Source organism: Xyrauchen texanus, chromosome 4, assembly GCF_025860055.1.
Source record: "Xyrauchen texanus isolate HMW12.3.18 chromosome 4, RBS_HiC_50CHRs, whole genome shotgun sequence".
NCBI lineage: Eukaryota > Metazoa > Chordata > Actinopteri > Cypriniformes > Catostomidae > Xyrauchen > Xyrauchen texanus.
In genome coordinates, this window is record NC_068279.1 from 26,685,799 (window position 1) to 26,709,905 (window position 24,107).

General features: G+C 39.4%; 2 protein-coding genes across 7 annotated transcripts in view; both read right to left on the reverse strand.

Moving 5' to 3' along the window:
* Positions 1 to 474: 474 nt before the first annotated feature.
* On the reverse strand, positions 475 to 17,431 carry LOC127640200 (interleukin-13 receptor subunit alpha-2-like). 3 transcript variants are annotated; one of them, XM_052122660.1, is made up of 10 exons: positions 16,963 to 17,431; positions 15,413 to 15,528; positions 10,325 to 10,476; positions 7,947 to 8,100; positions 4,665 to 4,785; positions 3,687 to 3,871; positions 3,378 to 3,529; positions 2,863 to 3,007; positions 2,340 to 2,454; positions 475 to 2,241 (listed from the first exon to the last, which is right to left on the reverse strand). In XM_052122660.1, exons 2-10 carry the CDS (start codon positions 15,516 to 15,518, stop codon positions 2,142 to 2,144), a joined length of 1,230 nt encoding a protein of 409 aa, XP_051978620.1. In that variant the 5' UTR covers positions 15,519 to 15,528; positions 16,963 to 17,431; the 3' UTR covers positions 475 to 2,141. The 3 variants fall into 3 exon arrangements, with proteins under 3 accessions (XP_051978620.1, XP_051978624.1, XP_051978609.1); XM_052122664.1 differs by lacking the exon at positions 16,963 to 17,431 and adding an exon at positions 16,335 to 16,782 and having other exon boundaries at positions 2,863 to 3,004; XM_052122649.1 differs by lacking the exon at positions 16,963 to 17,431 and adding an exon at positions 16,335 to 16,777.
* A 993-nt stretch (positions 17,432 to 18,424) lies between these two features.
* LOC127639143 (leucine-rich repeat and calponin homology domain-containing protein 2-like) overlaps positions 18,425 to 24,107 on the reverse strand; it is a 127,158-nt gene continuing 121,475 nt past the window's right edge. For 3 of the 4 annotated variants that reach the window (XM_052121035.1, XM_052121027.1, XM_052121019.1), the window contains 3 exons: positions 22,226 to 22,363; positions 21,614 to 21,691; positions 18,425 to 21,438 (listed from right to left, as the gene is read on the reverse strand). In XM_052121035.1, coding sequence (XP_051976995.1) covers positions 21,319 to 21,438; positions 21,614 to 21,691; positions 22,226 to 22,363 — 336 coding nt within the window. In that variant the 3' untranslated portion in view covers positions 18,425 to 21,318. Of the gene's footprint in view, positions 21,439 to 21,613; positions 21,692 to 22,225; positions 22,364 to 24,107 lie in introns of those variants that run through there. The other variant, XR_007969933.1, reaches the window with a different exon arrangement.

Genomic DNA, 24,107 nt, shown 5'->3' on the forward strand with positions numbered 1-24,107 from the left:
GACTTTGTTCCCTTCTCACTCAGAGTGCTTTTTAAAGAGTGGCGTGCTGTCATAGTAACCATGTTACATTCTGTTTCCATTTGTTCTAGAAGGCAGTCTCATTTAAATGAGGCTTGTTTGAAGGAGGACACTAGCATGCAGCCTTCGAAACGAGACACAGCCCATGGACTAGAAGAGGAGGTGTGGTAAGGGCAAACTGTTTTGTTAGTAACTTAATTATTTGTCATGAAAAGGCATGGACGAATATCTATCAGCGATAAGCTCAATATTATTTTAGATTCTCTTTACAATATTATGTTATTAAGTGTTGTCAGTACGGCATATAGCCTATACTCAGTTCTGTTTGACAGGTTATATTAAGTGGCTGACTAAAGTTTGCATTTTAACTAGGCCACTGCCAGTATATCGGTGTCTGTATAAGCTTAATGCTTAAATTAATCCATATAATAAATGTTATTTTCTCTCTGGCAGCTTCAAAGTTTGGTGTTTATTTGTATTTTATCACCACAAAACAGCATATATATAACGTATCGAAATCGAACATTGCAAGATACATGAAGAATAGTTTTATTCTTGTCATCTCAAGTAAGTCATATTTTATAACAATATAGACAATGTGTTGAACATAATCCATATAATTCATTTTGGAAATACAAATACTAGCCTACACATTTTTCATTTGTACTTTTTGTTTTGTAAGGTTAAGAGACTAAAAATATCTATCTGTAATTGTATAATTATTATCTTGTCTTTTAGAGACTTTGTTTCATAGATTTATAGCAGTCATCTGCATGTAATAATCATTATGTATGAATCAAATAAAGGCTATATATTTCTCTCTCCCTCTGTGATATATGTGACAGAGTATAAGACATGTTATACTAAAACAAGGTTTTAATCCCAAATCAAACTTAAGAAGAAATAGGACTGTATATGTTCTCAATACTGAATCAAATGAATAAAAAAATTAATAGTCATCATCCATACCAAACAAATTCACTCCCAAATACTCAGCAACCTCTCATATTCTTTAAAAGACTAAAATCCCAGATGCTCAAAATATATAAGTGGGCTACTACTAATATAAAAAGCTTAAGGAAATACAATAATTATTTGTCCTAGAACAGCAAAGAGACTTAACGGTTTCTGTGTGCCATCCTGCTCCATGTAAAGGCTTTGAAAAACACCCTTTAGCTCCAAAATAGTCAAAGCTACCAATGTGGAAGTAAAACTTCAGGTCTGATTATTTATACATATATTTTCTTAATACTCCATCTAGTCTTCTTGTTCTCCGTTATTATTGGCTTCCCACTCACGATTTGCCAATTTCATTTATGCAATGGAAAATAATTTGTCACAGCAGGTAAAGGATTAGTTCACCCAAAAATGAAAATTCGCTCAGTATTCACTTATCCTGATGCCATCCCAGATGTGTATGCCTTTCGTTAGCAGAACACAAATTAGGATTTTTAGAAAACTGTTAAAGCTCTGTAGGTCCTTATAATGTAAGTAAACGGGTGCCATCAGGCTGCTGGCTATTTCATGGTCCAAAAGGCATATTTAGGCAGCATAAATGTAATCCACATTACTCCAGTCAGTAGTTGACGCATCAGTGATGTAAGCGCTATGGCGCGTTCATGTGAGAAGTCACTTGGAAGCACTCTGTCTCTGGCTAAATAGTCTATGAACACATTCTTTAAATTTATTTCTTCATTGTGCTGTGCAGTAAAATAATCTCAAATCATGTAAAGGTCATAAATCCAGTTAGAAAAACAGTAAAAAAAGTTGTAAGTAAAATAAAGGAAATGCAAAATTGGCAAGATCATTGGCATTAGAAAAATAAATAAGTAACTTTAAGTTTCACATACAGTATGTATGTAAACACAACAGGTAGTAGTAAAGTGGTTTGGTAAACATATAGTGATTAATACATTCAGTTGAATACTGTGGTGCATTTAAGTGCCCACCATTGTTTATCTACAACACTATTGGTCTATCAGCATCACTGCATACAGTATGTACTAAAATGTAAACTCTGCAATGTCTTTGAAATCTTACTCCCCTTTGCCTTTGAGTTTTTGCCTTTCAGTGCTATCTACCACAGGTGAATGATAATACAGTGTAGATGGTTACAGTGAGGATCACTGGAAAATGGGACTCAGGATTGTTGGCATGCTCTCGTTGACTTTTTGCTTGTATAATGTGTAGAGAGCATCTTTCTTGCTAGTCTTTTTCATGAAGCTGTAAGAAAATAAATGTTTTAAAACAAATCAATCCATGAAGAATAAACCAATGAAATCTGTATGATCTATTAATATATCAATAAACCATACACTCACATCTTCCTTAATATCCATAATGAAAGACAGAGGACAAGGACTAAAACAATGACGATAACCAGGAGGCCCACCAGAGTGAGACGATCCCATGCAGGTATGTATATCTCTTCTGAAGCTGATAGAAGCAAAATGTTTGATTTGTGAAATTGTTTTAAGAGCAAAAAAGCATTTTTTTTTCTCCTTTGACATTCTTAAAAATTGAATTGGATCTCAGATGTCAGGTACAGTGAGATCATTGTACAATAAGACATTTTGGTTATTATGCCCTTTTTCAAATAAATAAATAATTACATCGGTATGATTTGTTAATTAAGATGTAATCAGAAGAATAATTTTTGTGTATTACTCATAAGAACACATTTGTTCAAGATGCGATGACATTCTTTCAATCATCATAAATACACCTCAATTATTGGTTAAAAAAAAATTCTATGCAAAATACAGATTTTGCATCATTTTCTTAAATTACTGGATTAAGAGTCAGCATAATAAACAGCAAACACAAAGAACTGTTTAGTCTCACCTGTGCACTTTGTTTGGCTCCAGTCGCTCCAGAATCCTGCATCTGCACAATAAATGTTCACCTTTGACCTGACCCGAAAGCAGATTTTCTTACTTTCTACCTCTCTCAGGAAGTCAAAAGACATATTCTCAAGAACTTTCCTCTGCTGAGGGGGAAAGTAAAGGTAAAATGGATGGTTATGCTAGAGTGAATTTCTTTCCGGCTTTTCTAGTTTGATTTGGCACACTAAAACTTGTTCATGTAGACAAGTATCATTTACAAATTACTGGATGTTACAGAGCATTAAAAAGACTGATTGCCTTGTCATATTTTTTTTATGTGAGAATCCAAATTTAAATAAAAAATATTTATTCTGCAGTCATGTTTTCTCACAAACAGCACAAAACGTTGTATCAAGAAGTATAAATATGTAAATGGTATTTATAGAATTTAGTCTATATAAGGTCATGTTTTTTCCTGTTAGATTATTTATAGGTACACTATATAGAATAATGAGAAAATAAGTAGATAGATACCTGGTGATCGGTGCCATCTGCCATCATAGTGCTGCTTTCCACCTCATAATCCAAACAGTGTTCTGGCACCAAGCCACTGGGTGGCGTCCAATCGAACTTCACAAGCCTTTTAATTTCTGAAACTTGGAGAGAGGAGATGACTTCTGGTTTCACTGCACAGACAAAGAAATTTAGAAGAGAGAATGAAGAATAACTTTAGCCATTGCTTCAGATCAGGTGCCCAAGCATTCTGTATATACCCCTGGTTAGCTATGTTTACAGTATCTAGACATAATGCAAGATTTTCTTAGTCTGGGTTAAGATAGTTACCATGGTTTTGGACCTCCAAAGAGAAAAAGGCTGTTCTTAGAATTCCTGCTGGAGAGGATCCATTTACACACACATTAAACTTTGCGAACTCTATGAGAGATTCTCTAGGAAACCTGCATCCTCTCCGAACTTTAGATATCACAATGTATTCTGGACATTCCATTGTCTCATCCATTTCACTGTGCCTGCAAAATGGAGATGCATATACTAATTTAGTCTGTAATAAAGTATTTACTTTGGTCAATTGAAAAAGTGGGATATCAATATAAGAGTTAATAAACAAAGGTTCGGCAGGTGCTCAATTCAAGCCTCATCCTCGAGCCCATCTTTTGTGGACAGCAAGCCACACATTTAACTACATAACTTAAAGATTATATGAGCAGGCGAACTCGTGAAACGTATTTGTATTTTGTGCATTATTCAAAATATTCAAAGATAATTAAGTAGAGTAGAAAAATTATGGGCGACACTAATATTAGCTACAAATCATGAAAATTATTAAAGTATGAAAAAATTTAAGATTCTGTTGTGTTTTGTTGTGATCTGTTACTTAACTGAAGAAGAAAAACTAATCGGAGGAACCGAGGCACTGGCTGATTAGAGTATTAGAGTAAGAATGAAGGAGCAGTCGTATAATACAGTCTAAGAGTAGTTCTGTCCTGACCTGTCGAGCAGTGGAATCTAATCCTGATCAAAATCTGATCGGCTTGTGTTGAACACCAAGCGCATGTTACTCTATTGAACATGTCACTTTATTGTCGTATTTCGCAGAACAGAACAAAACACCTGAATCATCTAAATAAATAAGAACCATTTGCATTTGAACACTGTGATCAATGTTATATAAGGAAGTTGCACTTCAACCTGTCCTCTCTTCCCCCTGAGGCACAGTGCCACAGCTCTTAATGCATCTGTGAGTGTTTGAAATGTTATGCTGGAGTTTGAGATGGAGAGTGGAGCATTCACATGGAGCCTCACCAGTAATAGAGGTGGAGCTGTGAATTTGGAGGCTCAGCAGGTCCTGACTCCCAGGTGCAATCCATGTACTCATTACCATAGAAAACACAGTGAAATTCTCTTATTCTTGATCCTTCCAGACCTGAGACAAAATTACATTGTTCAATGAGTATAATCAAAATAGAAATAAAAAATATATAAAAAGAAATAGATTCCCTAACATCTTTTATTTAGCCATTTGCAGCAAGGGTGTTGCCAGGAAATGACTTTTGGGTGGGCCTCAATAAAAATGGAAGGGCACCTTTTTGGCCAATTTTCCATTTTTACAAAATTTTCCTTCATAACAGAAATGCAGCACATTCAAACTGTTCTTTCACACTTTCAGAAAATCAGAATGTATGCATTTTTAAACTATTTTATTAATATATATTTGAAGTCAAACAATAATCTGTAACATTCTAGGTGGCCCTGGGTCTAATTTGGGTGGATCCAGGCCCACACCGGCCCACCCTTGGCAACACCACTGTTTTGCAGAATGTGGAGCAGAGGGGGGCGGGGCTGGGCTGGGTCGGAATATCGCGCGCCCGGTCCCCAATCGGCCTGATGAGGTGCGCGAGGGATAAAGGCGGCCGGTGACGATGGTTCGAGACTCTCTCTCGAATTTACACGTAATGCTGTATTTCTCTCTCTTTATGTATATATATATATATATATATATATATATATATATATATATATATATATATATATATAAACACATACATATATACACACACACACACACACATGAAATATAGCATATGTAAACTTACTTAATTTGTAAATTCTGCAAATATATATACACCAATCAGCCACAACATTAAAACCACCTGCTTAATATTGTGTAGGTCCCCCTTTTTCCACCACAACAGCGCCAACCCGCATCTCCGAATAGCATTTAGAGATGATATTCTTATACCACAATTGAAAAGAGCTGTTATCTGAGTTACCATAGAAATTGTCAGTTTGAACCAGTCTGGCCATTCTCTGTGGAACTCTTTCATCAACAAGGCATTTCTGTCCACAGAACTGCCACTCACTGTAAGTTTTTGGCACCATTCTGATTCTGAAGACTGTTGTGCATGAAAATCCCAGGAGATCAGCAGTTACAGAAATTATCAAGACACCATTCCATCTTGCACCAACAATCATGCCACAGTCCAAATCACTGAGATCACATTTTTCCCCATTCTGATGGTTGATGTGAACATTAAATGAAGCTCCTGACCCATATCTGAATGACTTTGCACTGCTGCCACACGATTGGCTGAGTAGATAATCACATGGATGATTGTTGGTGCCAGACGGGCCTGGTTGAGTATTTATGTAACTGCTGATCTGGGATTTTCACACACAACAGTCTCTAGAATTTACTCTGAATGGTGCCAAAAACAAAAAACATCCAGTGAGCGGAAGTTCTGTGGATGGAAATGCCTTGTTGATGAGAGAGGTCAACAGATTTGTGGTGAGAAGAATATCATCTCAGAATGCTATTCTGAGATGTGGGTTGGTGCTCTTTTGGTGGCACAAGGGGGACAACACAATATTAGGCAGGTGGTTTTAATGTTGTGGCTGATTGGTGTTTATATAGTGTATGGCAATCCTGCTTAAAAATATGTAATGCATCCTGGTTTCCTCAAAGTCAATACATAAAACAAGCAGTTATTAAAAAAAGTAAGATAACATGTTTTGCAAACCCAACACAGAATTATATAATGAAAAGTAAAGAATTCTATCGGTTTCTTACAAAGCCTTAAGTAGTGTAGCAGCTGTTTCATCCCTCAAAATATGTTCCTTCTACAGAACACAGAACCTTAATATTACGAAACACTTTTGTATAACTGAGGCCAGGAGGAGTTTACTTGTTACATGTTTTTGAAAAGCTCCTTTTACTAATGCCAAGAAAAATGTATGCAATCAAGGGCAGATTACAAGGGCTGGGAAAACGCAGGAATTATTCACCCATGTTAGGTCAGGTCATTTGTAAATATTTATGTTTCAAGATCTGTTGACAAAAAATGTATACAACTGAAAGTACGAAGAATGATTTCACACTTTACTTTGCATCACGCTGATGACTGTTGTGTATTATGATAATTCGATGCCTCATTTACGATTAACGTTGCAACCTTCATTTTTTCTATTTGTTATTTTCTCTCTTATTTCTCTGTCGCTAATAAAAGGATATTCCAGATATTCGTCCAAAATATGAGCACCACACAGAATCAAGTAATCGAGATTTGATATGACACTAATGAACAAGGGTTTAGCTTAAGGGGAAGGTGATTCAAATTAAGATTAGCAACAAAAACGATATTAATACAAGTATTTAAAAAATATAGAATCAGTTTACATCACAGATTTTATAACATTCTGATTGGTACAAACAAGTAAAAGCTACAATAATATGTACAATTAGGGTTTTTTCTATGAAAGAATTCTTAGTCCTAGGTTTATTCACAAGCAACATGAATACACAAAAAAGTGTCAAAAAGTGCTTGTCTAAACATACTACAATAAGGCATAACAATTAAATAATCTTTTTCAAATGAATTATTAAACTTGAGCATATAACGATTATAGAGTCATCAGCGCATATCTATTCTCTGGATAAAGGCGAGCAAATCGAGTAAACACTGTTACTGCACTCCTGACATGGGTCAGACCCAGGAGTCTCTTCTCAGATATGAAATAACCTCATTGCTTGTGATGATATAATACTGTAACAAGATAAAAGAGAAAGGAGGATGACAACATAGAGAACCGTCTTGACAACATAAATAAAGTTTAATGATAAACTTAAACAAAAACACACAATCATAAAACACATACAGGGCAGCTGCCTGTAATTCTCTCTATCTCGAGCTGCCACCTCTGGTCACCTTTATCCCTATCGGGCTTGATCAGGTGTGCAGCATAACGGCCCGGCCCGGCCCCGCCCTCCGCTCTGCCACAAACACATTAATGTATGTAGCTTGAAATAAAAAAACAGTCATGATAATGATTGTTGGTAAATTTGTAAACTCATCCTGAACCACAGAGAAAAACAATCAATTTAATGGGTGAGTATCTTAAATCCACCCCCTCAAACGTGTTGTGCATCTCTGATATGCTCTTGTTTGTCTGCTCACTTTGCTCCATTCACCAAAGGTTTCCTGTCTCATTCCAAATATCTTTGTTTATTAGTTACATTTTTACACAATTATTTTAAAAGTAGCATTTAAGAGGACATCAGAAGAACAGAATATGGATGCAAAGTTTTACCTGGAAGTTCAGGTGTGTACACCCTCTCTGTCTCCTCCCCTTGGACCTCTGTCCCATTGGTGCAGGTGCACTTTAACAGAGTGAGTATTTTCACTTTGACTGGCTTCTCAAGGTCAAACTGGGCAGTATAGTTCAGCTTGACAGTTCGGACACTCTGAACATTACAGAGAGAGAGAGAGAGAGAGAGAGAGAGAGAGAGAGAGAGAGAGAGAGAGAGAGAGAGAGAGAAAGAACAGCCAAACAAACAAAGGTATACTGTCATTATATGAATCTCTGGTAACACTTTACAATAAGATAACATTTGTTAATATTAGTTAACATAATTAGTTAACATGAACAATACTTTTACAGCACTTATTAATTTTGGTTAATGTTAATTTAAACATATAGTAATATATTTAGAAATTCAAAAGCATTTGTTAACATTAGTTAATGCACTACGAACTTACATTAACAATGAGCAATTGTATATTTATTAACTAACATTAACAAATATTAATAAATGCTGTAAAAAATAAACTATTTGTTCATGAAACCAAATGCATTAACTAATGTTAACGAAAGGAACCTTTTGTAATAAGTAGCCTTGTGTGTTGTATGTGTTGTATTTTCAGAGGGGCTCCATTAAAACAAATAAAGATATTCTTTTGGCAATAGTTCCAAGGGCTTAGCAGCCACGGGGGATGTAGGGGACACGTCCCACGCACACTTTAAAAAGGTGATTTCTGTCCCCCGCACTTTTCCAAGCCAAACCCATGTTTTTTATCGGCACTGATGTTATCTAAATGAATAATCCAGAAATGAGGAACAGACAAAAGAGATGTATTTATCAGCATATCATTATTGATTGGCAGCATTACTTGAAATGCACTGCAGAAAAAACTTGAACTTCTTTTAAGCTCACATTGCAAGCAGAGTTTATATCAGTGCATGAGTCTTCAGTAAGTTATGCTTTTTACATTATGTTTGTGAGGTAATAGTTTAATTGGTTGTTTTTGACAATTTAAGTAGATTACTAGATCTGTGTTAAATATATAAAGCTATTTTTCACATCAGCTCCTGTTTTTTTTACCTCTATGTTGGTGTGCAGTCGACATACTAGGACAAAAAATAGATCTGCTGTGTTTATAGAACACTTATGCATTTTAGTGAAGTCAATATATATCTAGAAACTTTTTTATATGAAAACATACAGATGTTATTCAAACTCATAATTATTATAAGACTATTTTTGTTGTCTTTTGATAAAAGTCATGCTCAGCAGCTCACAAACTGTAAGGAAATGATAGATTTGCTTTGTTCTTATAATGCTTAAACTCTCTACTAAAGTCTCTCTGTAGGTCTGTAGACATACACATTTGAAAGTACTAAAATTGTCTTTTGATCATTAAATCAAAAGACAATTTCACACAAGACAGTCATTTGCCACCACCTTATGGCATCACCAGAAATAGTAATTGAATCATTAAATGGATCTGAATGAAATTTGTTGAATGTAGTCAAAACACTTGAGCCACTTGGATACATTTAAATCCTACAATGCACAAGCACAGAGTAAAATAAAATGTGTTTGCCGTTATTGTAATTGATTAAATAATTTATTCAGGACCAGCTTGTACTCAGTCTTTTATTGTCATGTGTGAAACAGAAGCAAGTGCTCCACACGATGCCCTTTATTTTTGCAGCCAATTTTGTTACGTTTCACAATTATTTAGCAATAATTGAAACTTTAAATACTACAAATATTAAAAGTAAATACTTTGCATATTTTAATATACTACTTATATCATGATTATATATTAATATATACTGTAATATATTACAGTACTAATGTATAATACTGCACTGTAAGAGTTGGGTCAGTGCGAGCCACCTACTGACAGCTGTGTTCCCCCCACTTTTAAAATGTCTGCTACTTTTCAGGTTGAATCAAATCTTAAAGAGTTCCATGGAACACCGAGCTCAGTTCATCTGTGGTGTTCCAACCTCAACATTTTGAACAAATGTTTGCTGAACTTCGATTTATAAATAGACACATATGTCGTTACTGAGCTGGCTCTGAAACTAGTGTGGCACTTATTGTTGTCCAAGCTTTTGTAAAATAGATTATATAAGTTCTTGGTTTTGAGTAAAAATAATGATAAAATTGTTCCTCTTTTATATCTATCATGCTTCTGCTGTACTGAGATAATAATGTGGTCTCACTATCAGTTCTGTAAATCCTAAACAATCCCCAGAAATATTTGGGTATATATGAGTGAAGCGTTCAAATATACTAATCAGTAGATAAGCTTGACCTTATATTGTGGTGGCATTAAATGCTGTTGTAGAGAGGAAAATAAAGGATTGCATGTGTATGTTTTGTGGGGGATGCGTACCCTCCACCGTTCCTCATAGGTATCATAGTATCGGAGTTGGTATCGTACTGTGCAGTCTGTAAGGTTCTGTAGGCTGACTGATTGAGTCCAGTGGATAATAAGGTGACCCAGGTGACCAGGATCCGTTATCTCAATATTGGTAGGTGGATCCACTATGAGAAATGGACATAGAACAGTAAGAAAGCTACTTTACAAATGTGGTTATTAAAAACATACTGTATAGGTCTATGAAAGATAAATTACTATTTGGTATTATGCTTGCATCCATAATTAAAATGTTTGGATAATACCGTAAATAACAAATTATGCAGAATTATGCAAGATTGCATCCTTAAAATCAATTTTATTTAGGTCCCAAGGTCAACAAAACCTACCAAAAACAAATGCTCAGATGTAGTTCTAGAATTTCAAGCTGAATGTATTACATAGACATATATTACATCTCATTTTTAAACTAAGTGGGAAAAACTGAACATGAGTCAAACCGTTGAGTGGGCACAGGGACAGCAGTTGTGAAATCCAGGTGAATTCAGTCAAAATTATCAATGATCTGTGATGCACCATAAAAGGTCTAGGTTACGAATGTAACCTCCGTTCCCTGATGGAGGGAACGAGACGTTGTGTCGGAGAAGCGACACTAGGGGTCTCTCTTGAGCACCAAATATACCTCTGATCTATGAAAAAAGGCCAATGAGAAGTTGGCAGCTAGTATTTGCATACCCCCCCCCGGACATACGGGTATAAAGGCGAGGAAATACTAGAGTTCAATGGTCCGGCCACTACAGCGGTTCGGCTCAGCGACGTGGCCGGGAAGACACAACGTCTCGTTCCCTCCATCAGGGAACGGAGGTTACATTCGTAACCTAGACGTTCCACGTCTGTCGCTCTCTTCGACATTGTGTTGGAGAAGCGACACTAGGGGTCCAATTTAAATCATGCCATGCGCTGACCCGTGTACGTGTTCTGCTGACACAGGAGCGGGCAGGTGTTTTACGTGCCAAGACGACCGGCTGTATCAGACTGCACGTACCCTTCCTCAATGCCCCAAAAAAGTCATCGGAGTCCTTCTGGTTACCCTAGACAGGGGAACAAGGAGACGCTTGCCAACCTGGGAACGGGCCAAGCCTGGCTGGGCCTCTTTTCTCTCTATGTTTCTCGCATAGAGCCGGGGCCCTTACATGCATTGAGAGAAGGGGGTCTTACCCAATTTCCTATTATTTCAGGGGGAAAAGACCCTGCAGAGACCACACCAACCCGGCGGAGGGGTAAAGTGGTGAACACATCACATGTGTTTTTAGGCGACATGTGGGAGTGGCGCGGTGGTAGATCCAGCCTCAGCGAGGGGAAGTTGCTATAACACGGCGACCGGAGGGCAGCCAGAACTGCCTAAGGAAAATGCAGGTCCACTTCGTAAAGGGACCGTATCGCAGAGAATACACATAGGGGGAGTCCGAGTAGGAGTCCTCACCCTGTTGAGCACCTATTCCAGTACAGGGTAGATTGAGTACCCGCAGTGGATTGGGTCGGCAAGTTCCTCCGCTGAACTGCGGACACATGAGGGCTAGGGAGGAATCGACCAGGGATTCGATGAGTGGATTTTCAATTTTACCTCAACCGAGGGAAAGGGCCCTATTTGCAAGCGATTCATCCGAGTTTTTACCGAGTTCTACTGGCTCGGACCTGAGAAAACACGGGATGAAACTGACTCAACCCTGAGATTGTAATATCTCGTAAGGTGTTGGGTGTCGCCCAACCCGCTGCTCTACAAATGTCTGCCAGGGAGGTACCCCTGGCCAGTGCCCACGAGGACGCAACACTCCTTGTTGAGCTCGGACCCACAAGGGGGGGGGGGTGCACAGCCTAGGAAACTTGGGCACGTAGCCCGGTTGCGGTCTTAGGATCACATATCTAAGGATCACATATTTAACCTCCGGGCGCCTCTTAGGAACCTAATGATTAAGTCGTGCTTACCCAAGAACTTGTCTGTCTACTGCGTCGTGGTGGGCTGCGATAGCAGCGACATACACCTTTAGGGTGGAAGGGGACAACCCTCCAGCCTCTCTTGCAGGAATAAGAGCACTGACCTAACTGCGCACCTCTGTGGGTCTTCGGCCCGGAAGAACACCGATTTGCGAACAAGCACCAATTTAGGGCGTAGAGATGCCTGGTAGAAGGGGCTCTGGCTTGGTTGATCGTGTCTACGACGGTAGGTGGTAGACCAGCTAGATCTTCCACGCTCCGTTCAGGGGCCAGACGTGGAGGTTCCAAGGGTCTGGGTGCGGATGCCAGAGCTTCTTCCTTAGCCAGGGAGGGGCTGTTGCGAGGAGTACGAGGTCCGAGAACCAGACCCGGGTGGGCCAATAGCGAGCCACTAGTGTGACTTGTTTCTCGTCCTCCCCGGCCTTGCACAGCACCTATGCAAGAAGGCTCACTGGGGGAATGCGTACTTGCGCAGCCCCGTGGGCCAGCTGTGTGCCAGTGCGTCTGCCCTGATGGAAGCCTCTATTTCGGCATACCAGAGTGGGCAGTGGGAGGTCTCTCAGGAGGCAAGCAGATCTATCTGGACCTTGCCGAATCGTTCCCAATCAGCTGGACAAAGTCAGCAACTCTAGGCAATTGATGTGCCAGCGCAGTGGGGCCCCTCTCCAATGGCCCGCAGCTGCATGCCTGTTGCACAAGGCGCCCCAACCCAGTCTGGAGGCGTCGGCTGTGACCAGACACCTGCTGCAAGGGTCCTTATGTCCGTAGAAAGCAGAGCTCTGTGCAGGGTTTTAAGGTTTGGCGGCAGGCGGGGGTGATGATGCTTGTCTCGTGACTCAAGTCTGGGGCCAGTGTTGAAGTGGTCTCATATGCATCAACCCCAGCGGTGCGACTGATGTGGAGGATGTCATATGCCCCAGGAGCTTGGAAAGGTTTTAAAGGGACCGCCGTGCCGGCCTGAAGGCGGCGAGGCATCTCAGCACCGACTGCGTGCGCTGGTTGGCGAGGCGAGCTGACATTGAGACTGAGTCTAACTCCATGCTGGGAAAAGAGATGCTCTGAACCGGGCGAGCTTGTGCTTTTCCCAGTTGACCTGAAGCCCCAGATGCCTGAGCACCTGGTCTCTGTGAGCGCATATGAAAACATGAGGGGACGGAGACATGCCGAAGGGGAAGACTTTGTACTGGAACGCATGGCCGTCGAACGCAAACCGTAGAAAGGGTCGGTGTTGAGGCAGAATTGAGACATGGAGGTACGTGTCCTTCAGGTCTACCGCTGCGAACCAATCTAGCTGCCGAACGCAAGTTGTAAATGTGTTCTTGCGTGAGCATTTTTTGAAAGGGAGTTTGTGCAACGCCTGGTTGAAAACTCATAAGTTCAAGATCGGTCGTAAGCCGCCGCGCTTCCTTGGGTATGATGACGTAAGGGCTGTAGGGACCCCTCTTCATCTCGGTTGGAGGGACAGGCTCTATCGCGTCTTTAAGTAACAGACGATTCCACACGCAGAGATTTGGCGTATTTGCCGTGTACTGCGGTAAAGCGGACCTGGCAAACTGAATTGCGTAACCGAGTCGGATGGTCCTGGCCAGCCAGCATGATGGATTGGGGAGAGAAAGACACGCATCCAAGCTCCGTGCTGGGGGCACTAAGGGGACGATAACTTTTGACGTACCTGGCGGGGCTTCGCAGCGGGGTGGAGCAGGTAGTACAGCATAGGGAGGCGAGGACGCGTCCCAAGGCTCTAGTGCTGAGAAAGGACTCGAAGCACTTACCTTGCTCCGCAAACCCAGCAGGGGGTGGTTTAGTGACTGAGGAGGAGGTCCTGTAGCGGCATCCTCTGGACTCGTCAGGGCCGGCCGGGGAACAGTCGCGGGGGTGAGGGCGGAGTGTCCACGTCCAGCATGCAGGGACTGTTGAGGTGTGGCGGCAGAGTGCAGTGAGAACAGCATCTGCGGGCAAGGTGACCCAGAAAGCGGAAATAGCTCTGTTAGTAAAAAACGTGCAAAAAGATTTTCCGGTCCAGCCTCACGCTCGCGGTACCTGGGAAAGCATAGCGAACCTCTGTGCATCAGGCTCAGACTGGGCGCACAGACCCCAAGGTGGCGGTGCAGACAAGTTATCAACATCAGACGCGGCTGTAACGCTCTCCTATGCAGCGGTGATTATCGTCATCCAATTCCGGGAGCTCAAGGGACCGACAGGCCGGCCGTGAAGCGGGCCGCACTCATCCCGAGCTCAGATGGGAGCAAGCAAGCTTGCCGGGGAGGCGGGTGGTTCGCGGGGATTTACCCGGCGAACACAGCCCGTCATTTTCCCGAAATCGCCTCCATCGCCTGCCGCAATCCCGTAGGACAGAGGCGAGGCGCGGGGGGCGGCTGAAATGGCTTTCTCTCTTGACAAAAGAAAGCCGCGACCGCAATGATGAAACAACTATGTTCTCGCACTGAGAATATAACCCATTGGAGAGAAATCGCTCATCCCGAGCTCGGACGGAAGCCAGCAAGCGTGCCGGGGAGGCGGGTGGTTCGCGGGGATTTACCCACCGAACACAGCCCAGTCATTGTCCCCAAATCGCCTTCATCGCCCGCAGTGCCTGCCCCAATCCCGTGGGAAAGAGGTGAGGCGCGGCTGAAGTGGCTTTCTCTCATGACAAAAGAAAGCCGCGACCGCAATGCTGACATGACTATGTTCTCGCACTGAAAACATTCATAAAAACGCTGCCTGCGTGTAATCGCAGCCCAGGAACGCCAGGCAGCTTTTATGACCGTCAGAGGTGGGGAGAAATCAACCGCATCCAGAAACTACACAGAGGCGGAAACACGTCTTTAAAAAGACGCGTCCTGAAAAGGACGTTCAACGCCGCTGTGTATTGCTCTTTTAAAGAAAAGATTTAAAATGTTTGATTTTGTACTGTAAACTTGTTTGACATTCATCAGCATTTTGCCTGTATCTTCTAGAGCTTTGCTAAATGGCATGATATGGCAAATACTGAATGTTTGTCTTGAATGTTAAATTTTAGATGGCTATCTTTGTATAGAAAGAGTAGAACTCTTGGTTTGTGTTTTTCCCCCTCTTTATCATTTCATTGGAATCAGACAGGAAGCTTACCAGACACTTCACAGGCCATGACTGAAGATGTGCAGACAGGGTGTTGAGTCCACATAAGCAGTGTGAAAGAAGAGATCCATGCAGAAATCTTATTCAGCAGCAACATATTCTTCTGCCTAGAGGGGGAAAAGTCACCACACGGACCCTTAAATAAGTAATCTCTATTCACATGTTGTTTTGCTGCTTTTAAAGATATGGAACTTGTCCATGATTTGCATCACACACTTTTAACCTTTTCACATTTGGTTTTAAAATTGATAGTTATTCTCAAACATTAATTGCTCAAGCAGGGGGTGTGCCCCATTCATTCCCCCAGGCTGGTTTGTCTCTGTTCGAATCCTCACTGTGTATTTGATTAGTTTTTAGTCTAAGATGTTAAAGCATGCTTACATCTGATTTATCTACAGTAAATAACAATAACCGTACACTTAGATACAGTACAATACTAAATATGGTACATATGGAGTAAGCAGATTGTGAATCATATTAAGCAAACAGAGTATAATTTGTATATACATTTAAATACATTATTATAGGTTGTTAGTTAAAAATTTGTTTACTAATGATATTTTGTTAGAACATATGTACAGTATAATTTTCAGCTATTTTCACTGTGACCTTTTTATGTCCCTGATGGTTATAGCATGTTCTCTTAAGTTTTTAAGGTTTATTTTATAATATTAATAAAAATTATATGTACACACACACACACACACACACACACACACACACACACACACACACACACACACACACAGAGAGAGATAGTTCTTATTCACTTCTAAATGTGAAAACTGTTCATCTTATTCTCATTCAGAAGAGAATAAAAACAATCCACATATATCCACATATAATAAACACAAAAAGCTATTTTTTTTTTTTTGTTACAGGGCAAAACAAAAGAGTGAACAAGTATACTCACTGTGCCTATTGTGTAATAGAATGCTCCTGATCTAATCAAGTTGCCTGAAGATGGTCTGAGTGAAGTTGCCTTATGGTTCTCAGATTTTGTATGTTAGGAAGATTGACAGAACACCCTCTAGTGCTGAATTCATTGTGTGCGCCCACGCGAGTTTTTTTTCTTCTTTTTCTTGGACAGCATACAATTCGCACTGCCAGCATTTGAATGGCGTGGCCTAATTTAATCAAATAGATTATATAGGCTACTTGCGGTTTTCTCATTTATGCTATTATTTGTAACAGCATTTCAGGTGAAAATATTATTAAAATAATTATTTGGCATTGTTGCTGCAAGTGCATTCACACAGGGCATTTTTTATTCAATTGCGGTTTATGTAAAAATGTTTTAAAGAATAAAAGCTAGGCCATAATAGTGCATGATTTTTTGTTTTTTGCATTGAATAGAAGATGCTGTTAGTTTTCCTTGTGACTGTAAATCTCTGAAGTTTCAGTGATTCAATGCGTCAAACATAGTTAAGTCTATTCGCAGGAGGAATGTAAATGTTGAAATATGTGCAATGGATATCAGCTCTCTTTGAGCTCACAAAGAACAGTTTTTTTATTTTCTGCTTTACATTCTGCAACAATACCTTTTGTTGAGAAACAGGTCTGTGGTAGTGGGGGCGTTGTTGAGCGCCGGCGTGTGAATAGAGAGCGAGATCGGAGATAAGGATCGTCACCAGGCAATGTTTGTCTCTAACAGCTGTTTGTCATTGCAATGAAAGTGGAGGAGGGTTTAAGAGCGAGCCAGACGCCCTGTGTCTCGTTTTGAAGGCTAGGTGTTAGGTAGGACGCGTCCTTTGAAGGCTGCAGTATGCTGAGCGTCCTCCTTTAAAAAAATAAAAATCCCGTTTAAACGAGACGGCCTTCGTAGGACAAACGGAAAAGGAACGTAACATGGTTGCTATGACAGCACGCCACACTTTAACAAGCGATATGAGTGAGAAGGGAACAAAGTCAATCTGGAAGGAAATGTATGCGTTCAATTTTAGCCTCATGCATCCTCCTTTCACGGGAATTTGGTCGCATTCGGAGAGTCCTACTCGCTTTTCTGAAACGAAACCGCCTCGATCTCGTGTGCGGCCGACAAATGACCTCCGTAGTATGCAGCCTTCCAAACGAGACAGTCAGTGACGTCGGAGAAAGCTACCCCCACGCGCGCACACCCAGGAAGAGTGTATCAGTTTTTGTGTTGTAAAATAAATTACCTTTGAGTTGAATTTCGACATCTCTCGCTTCCTCCTTGCACTCCATTACGAACTTTGTTACAATGGCCTATTAGAAAAAAAATGTAAAACCTGATCAAATGCACATTTTAGTTTACACTGAAATATATTAAATGTAAAAAGACCGCTAAGACTAATGTTTAGCATAGACCAATAAACTCATCTTCAGGCTTGCAATCTCTCCCCACCCCTAATCTAAATTAATTTAACACAGGCAAAATTCACTCAAGATTGTTCAAAAAATTCTGCTAAAAGGTTTTGTCTTCTATAAATAAAAATATTGTTCAAATGTGTCATTAACTTCTCGTTTGTTCATTGATTATAAATGTTGTTTGCCACCACTGGCTCATGAATTATTCTTTAACATTAAACAACACTATTGCAAAACAATGTTAAGTTGACCGTGTCTGTTAACTTTTGGTCATGAGTGCAACTGCAGAACCACAACACTTCCTTTCTGAACAAATGTGTTCACAGATGGAAATCATCCCATTTTCTTTGGAAAAGATACAAATGCTTTCCTCGGAAATTAGGAACTTTCCTAATTCATTAATCATGTAGATAATGGACACTGACAGATGATGAAATCTTCACACGGTGTTAAAGTAATTGCTTATTTGATCATATGAATAGCCTTGTTCCCATTAGTTTGTTTTAAGTGTCTATTAATATTATTTCACTTTGTTGTGAAGATACATCGCGGGCTGATGTTTTGCAGTACCCCAGGCACTGACCCTTGAAGCAATGGTTATGTGATGTGTTGTACTGCGAAGTAGATGGAGATCAAACCAATGCAAAATGACACAGAGACACTAGAAAAGGTTGTTTTATTCCAGTATTCTGACATTTCAAACTTTTTGTTTTCCTTTTAAAGAAACATCCTAATGTGTTTATACAGAGATTATGTACATGAATGATGGTTTGATGCAGGCATGCGATTTCAGTCGTCATAAAAAAAAACACCTATACATACAGTATTATGTGTGCACTGCATAGGAGGTGCCTCCTGTCTATTCATTACATTTTAATCAATGTTTCTTTATACAAACTGAACATTTTCAGATAATATTTCAAAGCATTGCCAGTATGAAGTTTGATGGGAAGATTCAAATAAATATTGTACCACAAGAATGGTTGTGCTTTCACACAACTTCATTAAATTTGACAGAAATTTGGAACGCAGCACACAGTAATAACAGTATGCAGATTGTCATACTGTAATAATCAAGAACTGTTTCCCACAGTGCAATATGATTGTCATGAAACTTCAGTTTCAGTATTTCTGCAACTGGATATGCTGTAGGTTTTAGATCATATGACAATGATTGGCTACAATTTGAATCATTACTGTAGCAGACTTTGTAGTTTTGCATACATTTCAAAATGTAGCATGCAGTATGTAGTCTATACCAGTTGTTCTCAACCAGGGGGGGCTCTGCAAATTTCCAAGGGGCCCCAAGATAACTTAAAATAATTTTTTCATAAATTATATTAGAATAATATAAAAATGAAAGTGCTAAAACTTCTAAAAATCAAGATGTATGTATACAATATATAATGGCATTATATTTCTAACTCTGATTAAAATCAGATTGCTTACAATGATTTTGCATGATCATGCTTAATGGAGGTCCTGTTATTGCAAAGTAGACCAATACTGTAGAGCGTACAACCTTGGAAAACAAATGCATGGAATTGTAAATAGTTTTTTGTAGTTGGGGTACGCTGTAACGCAGTGTTACAACGTGCTCCGTCGGCGCAACTGGGATTTAAACCTGGGAATTAAAAGACTATGCAAAATGCTAGCTAACAGATTGGAGATTACAATTATACCAAGTTTGCCTCATTTTAAATAAACAGTTTACAACTAGCCACACGTTAGTTTGTGCCCCACTCTCCCCTACTTACATCTGGAAAATGTATTCTTTATGTTGCTTGCTCACCTGCAATACATCTATGTCAATACGTATGTCTCGGATGTCAATAAAAGACATTCAGTAGATGTCTTTGAGACGTTTATGATTTCGATTGTTTGTAAATTTGATCTTTTTAAGATGTTTAGCAGATGTCAATTACATTGTGTTATCTGGGCCCTTGAAACTGTTGATTTCATTCAATAAATTACGCATTTTGAACTGGATTCCAATAAAACATAAATGGGGAAGGGGCGACTGCCAATTTGGGGGGGCCTTAGTGTCAAAAAAGTTAAGAACTACTGGTCTATTGTTCAGATGGTTTCCTCAATTTTCATGTCTGTCTCTGTGTGCAATATATAAAACACTTTCTCAAATTCTACTGGCATTGCAAATTGTTTTTATGAAAAAGTAAATACGATTCAACAAATAAATATAAGTAAATGTAAGGTAAATAAATAAATGAATACACAATTTTAAAATTGTGTTCCCCAATTAACACATCTTCACAGTTTACGGTGGTGAACAAAATTTCCTGCATCAAATAATTTACAACTTGAATATTCCAAGCATCAAAGACTCCTTTGACTTGTTTTTCCACAAGATATTTAAAAAAAAAAAAAATCTTTAACTTAAGTGATTGAGTGTTTCAATCATTACAAACTATTGTGTATTAATTACTAATGGACTGTTCCAACTGTATGGAAATAATATTCAGCTTTGCAGGAACATTTAACAGACCTATTCTTAGTGCTGCAATTATGCATACCTGCACATCACACAATAAAAGTGATTTTTTTATGTAAGCACACTGCATTTACACAGGCACAAGGGCAAAAACGTTTCCAATTGATGCAGGGAATGCCTAAAGCAGGCATCGATTGTTCATGAGAATTGAAGTATTAAATAAATCTCCCTGGAAATAACAGAGAAAACAATAATGAAAAAAGATAAAACATTGGAAAACACTGGCAGGCGGGTAAAAGCATACACGTGAGACTTTGTCTTGTACAGGCATGTAACCACATCCATCCAGACTTGTAGACTAAAAGTGAATACTTTATAGTGCAAAGCCCATTGTCACAGCAATGAGTCAACAGTTGTTTCCTTGGGACACACTGTTTACTACAACCAATTTTCCGGATTTCCTCTGTGCTTGTCTGGTTAAGATTTACATGAACATTTTTCTGTTCTATTATTCTTCCTCATGTAGCAAGGGAGTGACAGAATGTGAGGTGATATAGGGTGCAGTTAAACAGCTCTTATTGACTTCATACAGGTGAGGGTTGGTCTGGCATTTAAGTAACACCTTCCCTCTTGTCCATAATCAGACAGACAGCTGTGTACTTTTCTCCAGTCCTCACCAGTAAGGCTCACCGGTCCAAGAGAAGAGACAACAAGAGAGATGAGCAGATAAAAAAGAAGGTTTACCTGCCTCATGGAATAAAAACAGATATTTAGAGTTTATCCATGAAAAGGTGAATTCAGTAATATGGTACTAGTCTACTGCATTTAGCTGGCCCAAATGGTGTCTGTAGCCCACTTTGGTTTTAGTCTGCTTACCCGTTCTCCCTCTGAATTAAATGTGTGGTTTTCAACTAGAGTAGGCTTAATATGTCTAGTCCCTTTCATTGGGAGTTAAAAGAGATAGGGGATGTCGGACTTGTCACTGTAGTTGAGCTAGGGTGAAGAGTCATGATCAAGATCAAAGTTCGGTATTGAGAGGTTATCTGGGGTAGAGGATGTGAGTATGAGGTGGTAAGGCAGGGTAAATGGATGCCAGTGGTCATCCCATGATCAAGCAATGCTACATGGTGGAGAGTTGGTTGGGTTTTGTTGATGGAAGATCCAGCAAAGCCTGTACAGTGACACCAACTTTTACCAGACCTCGCTCCTCCAGGATGTGATGTGGCAAACACAATTTGTCCTATGATACACAAACACATAAGAAAAGTTCATCAAAAAACTATGAGACAGTCGTTCACAGTTGCTCACGTGTTTTGGTTTGTTTTTATCAGGGTAAATTATCATTTTGGGGTAAATTATTCCCTTAATAAAAATAGAAGTAATGTACAGCTGCTGATAATGGAGCTTAATCCTACCTGTGGCACTCCAAGCTTTTTACAAGCATCCAAGAAATTCTCAACATTCCGCCGGCACTTGGCCATGGTCAGCTTTGGCTATAGGAGAGATACAGAGAGACAGAAGACACGCACTCATGTCAATTTGTATCTGACACGTAACCTTCACATCTGGCAGTCCAAACCAGACGTGACTTTTCCAGCAACAAGCAATTTGTCCACACTGAATGCGAAAATGTTGCACTACAAATTCCTGTCCTCAGGGTTTACATGGAGCAGATAGATTTTAATGTTTGTTGCTTTATTGCCTTACACCTGGTTAGGCATATCCATTGTACTTTACAAACACAACCTCAAACAATGTACTGTATTCTACATTTGAACTGTATTGCAGTCTTCAGTGTTCTGCATTTCTGTCTTCAGTATATTTGCACTGCAATCTTCAGTTTTCCATTGCACATGTTGTACAAAGTTGTTTAGGTTCTCAGTATGTCTTAATTCAAATGCTCAATATGGAACAATGAATGGTAAAGTGCTCAGAATTTGGAAACACTGTTCATTAATGGTTTCCAGTAAAGTGGATCAAAGAAAGTCTGAAGCAAGCCAGAAAGAAAGGTGTGAGATGGAACTTACCACTGCAGGGGAGGGCACATGAATGCTGGCCACTGAACGAGGACAGATATGATTGGCCAGATGGCATAAAACAACACCATCCATTAAAGCAACACCCACATCATCTGGCAATAAAACCTTTAACCTGCACTCGAGATTCTGTAAACACACACAACCAATGGTTACTTGATTCAGAGTTCCTACACCTTTTAATACATTTTCATTAATTTTCCATGTCTTTTCCAGGCATTCATGATTACTAGATAAGAATTTGTGAAAGTAATTTGATAGCAATTACACTAACAAAGAGCAACGTATAGCCAATCAAATATTTTACAGTGGTGCATAACTCAAAAAATGTACCGGTATATTCACGATAAAATATTCCAAGCTCTTAAGACATTTTTTTAAATTATTTTTTTAGGGTTGATTTTAAGATTTTATTAATGACATATAAAGCATTACATCATGGGTTGGCATCAGATTATTTAGCAGCTACTTTAAAAAAAAAAATTTCATACTAACACAACATAACATTTTTTAATTAATTATTTGCATTACCCTACCACCACAAAAATTTACTACTGTGGTCACCAACAATTAGATCATCCAAATAAAAAATAAAAAATAAAAAATACAAGATATACATTCAAACAAAATCAGTAAAACACAAACCCAACTAAACTACAAATCCATCATTCCCAAAATGAGGGTGCCCCAGCCGATTTCCATCCCCTGAGGATGATTTTGTTTTTACCAATCATGACTCCGGTTAGGACCCAACTTTTTAAATATCTGTCCCCAATGTCCAGAGTCATCCCATCACCCAGGATACAGAGTCTGGTGCTAAATGAAAGTTCAGTGTTCAACACTTCACTCATAAAGTTCTGAACCCTCAAGCAAAATTCTTGGATCTTTACATCCCCAAAATACATGTATTGTGTCCCCATCTTATTGGCACCGCCAGCAGATGGGTGTCTCTTTAAGACCCAACCTAAACAATCTAGAGGGGGTCCAGTAGAACCTATGCAAAATCTTAAATTGCATCAGACGGACCCTTGTATCTCAAGATGCAGACTTGATGCTTTTTAGGATCCTAGCCCACACTCCCTCCTCCAATACCATATTTAAATCCTTCTTCCAATATCTCTTGAGAGAATTTGAAGCTCACTTCCCAGACTCTGAACGAACAGGGGGTAATACACTGATGCTTCATGACCTTTCCCAAAAGCAGTAATCTCCATTTCCAGAGTATCTGCCACTTTAGGGTACAAAAATACTCCAAACTCCAGCCAACAGGAGGCATAAGCACAAAGAACGATCAGATTCATCCACAACAGTCCCAAAAGCAGTGTTATTCCACAAAACAAACTCCAGCCGCTAGGCAGAACCAGCACAAAAGAAACAAAACAGGCTTCCTATTTCCTCGGATGATCAAGAGTCAAATTCACTCAGAGGCTGTTTAAAAAATAAAAATAAAATAAATAATAATAATAAAAACACCCTGACTTACTCAGTCAGATAACTTAATAAAAGACATCTTTTATGTGAGCATGTAGATATTTTGCAGTCATCTATGGTGTCCATTCTCAATCTGGCCTCAAGTATCAGTGCAAAAGCGATATTCCGTTGATGTAAGAGTTTCTTACGTTCCTTGAACTGATTGCGTTTCACTCTTGTCAAATTCTCAAACACAAGATCACAAGATCTGTAACACAAGATATACAGTCAGAACCATAAATATTGGGACATTGACACAATTCTAATCTTTTTGGCTCTATACACCACCACAATGGATGTGAAATGAAACGAACAAGATGTGCTTTAACTGCAGACTTTCAGCTTTAATTTGAGGGTATTTACATCCAAATCAGGTGAACGGTGTAGGAATTACAAAAGTTTG